At 40.2% G+C, this 5,460-nt stretch overlaps 1 protein-coding gene across 1 annotated transcript; it reads right to left on the reverse strand.

Annotated features, from left to right (window-relative positions):
• Positions 1–2,209: 2,209 nt before the first annotated feature.
• On the reverse strand, positions 2,210–4,906 carry FOMMEDRAFT_71717 (uncharacterized protein; the record flags this gene model as incomplete). Its single annotated transcript, XM_007261892.1, has 4 exons — positions 2,210–2,452; positions 2,517–2,697; positions 4,416–4,477; positions 4,541–4,906. 4 exons carry the CDS (start codon positions 4,904–4,906, stop codon positions 2,210–2,212), a joined length of 852 nt encoding a protein of 283 aa, XP_007261954.1.
• Positions 4,907–5,460: the final 554 nt, after the last annotated feature.

Raw genomic sequence — 5,460 nt, forward strand, 5'->3', positions numbered from 1 at the left:
GGGAATGTCAAAGATAAAGGTACAAAGAATGAAGGGATGGACAAAGGGTAAGAGACCATAGAATGAACAGAGAATGAAGGAGTGGTCAAAGGAATGGAATGATGAAGTAAGGAAGGGTAGTGGTAAGAGTCAGCATGCATATAGTCTATAGACAGTACCCCTGAGGGACAGAAGTCCTGAGTTCTGGTACAGAAGGGTGTGGAACCCTTGGAACTGAAGGTAAGAGAGCAGAGGATTGTAACAGTATTTCAGTTTTCACAAGACAAAAAAAAGAGATAATTAAAAACTAATTTGATAAATATATTCTACTATTAAAAACATAAATTTAGCAACTTATTTAAAGTAATTCTATCAAGATTTGAGTTATAGTACTTTTTCTGTATTTTGCAACTTTGTGGAAAAAAATCACATGAACTATGCTACAGCCAATATTTTTGCAAACAGCTGTAATAGGGCAATTACTTATAATTTGTTTACTGCCAATAAAGTTTATGAGCTCATCCTGGTTCATAGAAAGAGCTGACACAGTCCTGAAATACCTACAGTATTGATCATTACTAATGAGCACATTAAGGAGTATATATTAACCAATCATCAAGTTTGCAATATACCAGACTCAGGTGGGTAATATCCAAGGGAGACATAGAAAAGTTGTCATTAATCAGGCAATCACTATAAATAATAGGACAGGAGATTTTACACTGTTGTTTGAATGTCAATCCTAATAACAGGTTGTCTACAAAGGAGATTCTAGAGAAGAGGGTCAGACTTCAAACAGTAAGTATGTATAATAATGATACCTATTTATTTTTTCCATTCAGTGGTTTGAGAACTCTGACAATACATCTTAGAGCAACAATACAATAGATAAATGGAAAAGGGGCTTGATGCATGCTTATTCAGAAGCCCAAAAACAATTAAATATGAAGCAGTCTGAGAAGAACAGTGGTGACAATACAACAAATTCTAGAACATCCAAAACAAGCAAGAGGGAAGGAAGGGGAAATGAATAGAGATAGTAGTAAATTTATGTTCAAATCAAGAAATTCCAGTAGCTCTTCTAGTTCCATAAATGATCATACTATGTAATGGCCTACTGTCCTGGAATTACCTACACACAGTTACCACCTCATAAAGTATACTGTCTATATTGTTATAACACAAAGCTGTGCTACCTAACTCTTATAAGGTAGAGGACACTATAGAATCTGAGTAGAATGTGGTATTGAACTAGTATGTATTACCCAGAAAACAATATAGAATCTAAGAATTAATTAGAAAGACTTTGCACAAAATAAAGGACAAAATTATTTACCTCTGAGTCAGTACAATGTGGTATTGAGCTGTGGTGGAACAAACACAACAAAGGCTATATGTGCAACTACCAAAATGAGATGACCAATCTGAAACCGTCTGCTATACATTCAAGGTCCAAGGAAGAATATAAGATGAGTAATATATCATTGTTGCATGTTTAGCATACAGCTCAACTAACTAATTGTGTATTAAGCACGTGTAATTTCAAATAGGTCTCAAAGACCTACAACATCTATCCCAGGAGTCAGGCTGGGACAAAATCAATGAACCCAGGCATGAAGGTTATAAAGAGGGGAGTAACACACAGCAGACATTGATGACTACAGACTCGGAATGCAAAGGCAAGTAATCTTACACTTTCTTACTCCCTTCACATTGAGGAAGTGCCATGAAAACCTTTGTGGATAATCCAGCCAAAAAAATGGGTATAGACATAAATTTCTGTATTGTTTAATACTGTATTCACTATGGAAAAGGCCTACTTTATTATATATCACTACTTTGGTTCTTAAACAGCATAGTTGTTTTATTAATAGAAAATTCTTAAGATTCAAGTCACTTCTATTACAATAATGCTGCATTTGTATTTCCTCATTTCCATAAAGTCCTTTGTCAGTAGACATGCTGTTTAGCATCGAGGTAATAATTACCCATATGATGTTGCAAATGCGGTTCCTTCGAACCACTACTAACTGTTTCAACCCCTAATGCAAAGATTTGAGAGTGAATTCAACCTGCTCGTTGAACGCTTCTTCTGAAAACGCGACATGTTTCGGTTTCCAGCCTACTGTTTCTGCACAGACACCTCGAGTATTGACGTTCGATGCTAGAATTCTAAAGGAATAACAAAATAAGTTGAAGCATACACACGCAAAAGCCATTAAATTGTTTATCATCCGCACCGATTGAGCAGGTTCAGTCCTTCAGGCGAAATCGTAGCAGGTTTAGATGAGTCAACAAGACCTTGCTTGTTCAATTCACGAGCAAAGCGTTCTGCGATGCCTTTCCACTCAATGAGTGTAGTACTCGCTATGTAATAGCGCTCGTAAGGATTAGTTGAAGGTCTGGTCGACAGAGCATCGAGAGCAAGCTCGAAAACTTTGTCGAACAAAGAGACGACATCCACAAGATGAACCTAAAATATGACGCGTCAGTTTTAAAAAAAGCATCTTGCTCAAGTAGTGCACCAGGAGACTTACCCATTCGGATCGGTTGCTTCCTTCGCCGATGTAATAAACACGTTTCTGCTTCAAGTAGTCGGCAATAGCTAGTCGAAATATAATCGAATTGCGCTCGATTGGGCCAGTGGATTTGCCATAAACACCAGACGGGCAGATAATGAATGAGTTCACAACTCCTGCTTCAGAAGCTTTCAATAATCTAGAATAAAGAGCAAATGAATTTGAAGGAAATTATAATACTGATTTGCAAGGCTACTACGAACGGTATGTCAACTTGACCATGGATCATTGAAATTGAGAGCGCGAATGTCTTCCTCTGAGTCCTAGTTCAACGAGGATGCATTAGATTAGGATAATTGGTAGCAAACTGAAATAATCTCACAGTCCAAACTTTGCCAGTTGTATTGAATTTCCCGTCTCCAGAATTATCCGTGAAGATTAAAATCCCGCTTGTGTGAATCAACGAACCAATAGTCTTTCCTTGTGCTTTCCTGACCCTTTGGCCCTTGAGAAGTGCATTCAACAGATCGACGCTGTCGCAATCGGCAACATTGATGACGATATCAGCCTCCGCGCTGAGTTTTGTTACAAGCTCGTGATCATTGAGAGATCCAATAACCGGTTCGACTCCGATTGCACGGAACTTATCAGCAACAGAAAGCGAACGAGAGACAGGAGTCGTCTCTGAATGCCTTGTAAGTTGAGCAATATTGTCTGGGATGCCGGTCGTGGACATCCTAATGACAGTGTTAAACTTCACATCAGGATAGCAAGGACAGAGCCTAAATTACTAGAAATTAGCAATAAACTCGTTCGGTTTGCACAACAGACGACTAGAACATACCCCCGATGTAGCCCGTTGCTCCAGGAACAAGTACATTAGTAGCCATAGTGGATAAGTAGGGGTCGATGACTGAGTGCTTGAATCTCATCCCACCCGTTTTTATCTACTTTCGAATCAACTTGGTGCATTACTCATCATTCGCTTGAAATCCTTACTCAGCAAACTCTGATGACGATATGGATTTATGCAAAGCTGATGATTAGAGCCCATATATTCTACATATAGACATTAGTACCTATAGGAATGCAGCTACGGATTATGCACATAAGAAGAAGAGCGACGGACAGGTGGTGCATAAATTCCATACATGGATATTATTCCTCCTGATCGTAGGTATAGCAGTACTTATCATTTCAATGATTTCAAAGTTAACTCAACCTGCTCGCCAAATGCCTCCTCCGAAAACGAGATATGTTTCGGTTTCCAGCCCAATGCTTCTGCACGGAGACCTCGAGTATTAACATTTGACGCTAGGATACTGAAAGAAACGGTGGAATAAGTTGAAGCGAACACCAGTCAATTTGTGCTTCATTCTCTCACTGATTGAGCGGATCTAAGGCTTCAGACGAAATCGCAGATGGTTTAGACGATTCGATAACACCCTGCTTGTTCAATTCACGGGCAAAACGCTCTGCAGCGTCTTTCCACGGAGTGGCAGTAGTACTCGCTATGTAATAGTGTTCGTAAGGACTGGTCGTAGGCGGAGTTGATAATGCATCGAGAGCAAGCTTGAAGACTTTGTCGAACAAAGAAACGACATCTTCAAGATGAACCTAAAATGCAACTCGTTAGAACAACTAGTACATGGAGTGAACCAATAGACTTGCCCATTCGTGTCGGTTACTTCCTTCCCCAACGTAATAAACACGTTTCTGCTTCAGATAGTCGGGAATAAGCAATCGGAACAGAACTGTGTTGCGCTCGATAGGGCCCATGCATTTTCCGTAGACTTCAGATGGGCAGATGATGAATGAGTTCACGACTCCAGCCTCCGAAGCTTTTAGTAATCTAGAATGAAGAACAAATTAATTCGAAGGGTGTGCGCATGTTGACGTTTGAAGAAAACCACGAACGGAACGTCAACTTGACCATGAAGCATTGAAGTCGTAATGGCGCGAATATCTTCTTCGGAATCCTAGATTGGCACAAACACATTAGACTAAGATAAGCACATAGTAGACAAAAAAAGTGATCCTACAGTCCAGACTTTGCCATTGGAATTAAACTTCCCCTCTCCAGAATTATCCGAAAAGATCTTAATCCCGCTCGTGTGAACAAACGAACCGATAGGCTTTCCGTGTGCTTTCCTGCACTTTTGGCCTTCAAGAAGTGCATGCAATAGATCGACGTTGTCGCAATCAGCAGTATTGATAACGATATCAGCCTCTGCGCTGAGTTTCGTAACTAGCTCATAGTCATCGAGAGATCCGATAATTGGTTCGACACCAAGTGCACGGAACTTGTCGGCAATGGAAGACGAACGGGTAGTAGCAATTGAGCCCAAGTCGATATTTTTCTGCTTCGCAAGTGATATAGCAAGGTCCGTGACGCCGGTTGTGGACATCCGAATAACAGTGCTGAACTTTACATCGGGATATGCCTTGACAAGGGAAGCGAGGACAGAGCCTAAATTAAGACAGCACATCTCAATCAAATCGTTTTGTAGGCACGTTATGATGAACAGTACACACCTCCAATGTAGCCTGTTGCTCCGAGCACAAGTACTTTAGTGGTCATCGCAGGTAAGTGGTCGACGACTGAGTATTGGAGTTTCTCCCGCCTTTATACAGTTCGTTCACGAACCTTAAATTAATCGATTACTCATCATTTGAAATCCTTACGATGACAACATGGGATTTATGCAAAGCTGATTTATAGAGCTTACAAACTCTACGTATACATGACAGAGTCCATAGCAGCACGGCTACTACAAAGTAAGCAGATTAGACAACGCACAACGATAAACTGCACGCTTACTTTTAAGATAGATAGCATACTTGTTCCTTAACAGTGGGTGACAATAAGAATATCCGGTGGACGTTGTTCCACAAACATTCCGAGTTCTGGAGATCCAGCCATAGATAAAGGGAAGTATTAACTATATGCCCTATAAGCCAT

Source organism: Fomitiporia mediterranea (assembly GCF_000271605.1).
Source record: "Fomitiporia mediterranea MF3/22 unplaced genomic scaffold FOMMEscaffold_1, whole genome shotgun sequence".
NCBI classification, from domain to species: domain Eukaryota; kingdom Fungi; phylum Basidiomycota; class Agaricomycetes; order Hymenochaetales; family Hymenochaetaceae; genus Fomitiporia; species Fomitiporia mediterranea.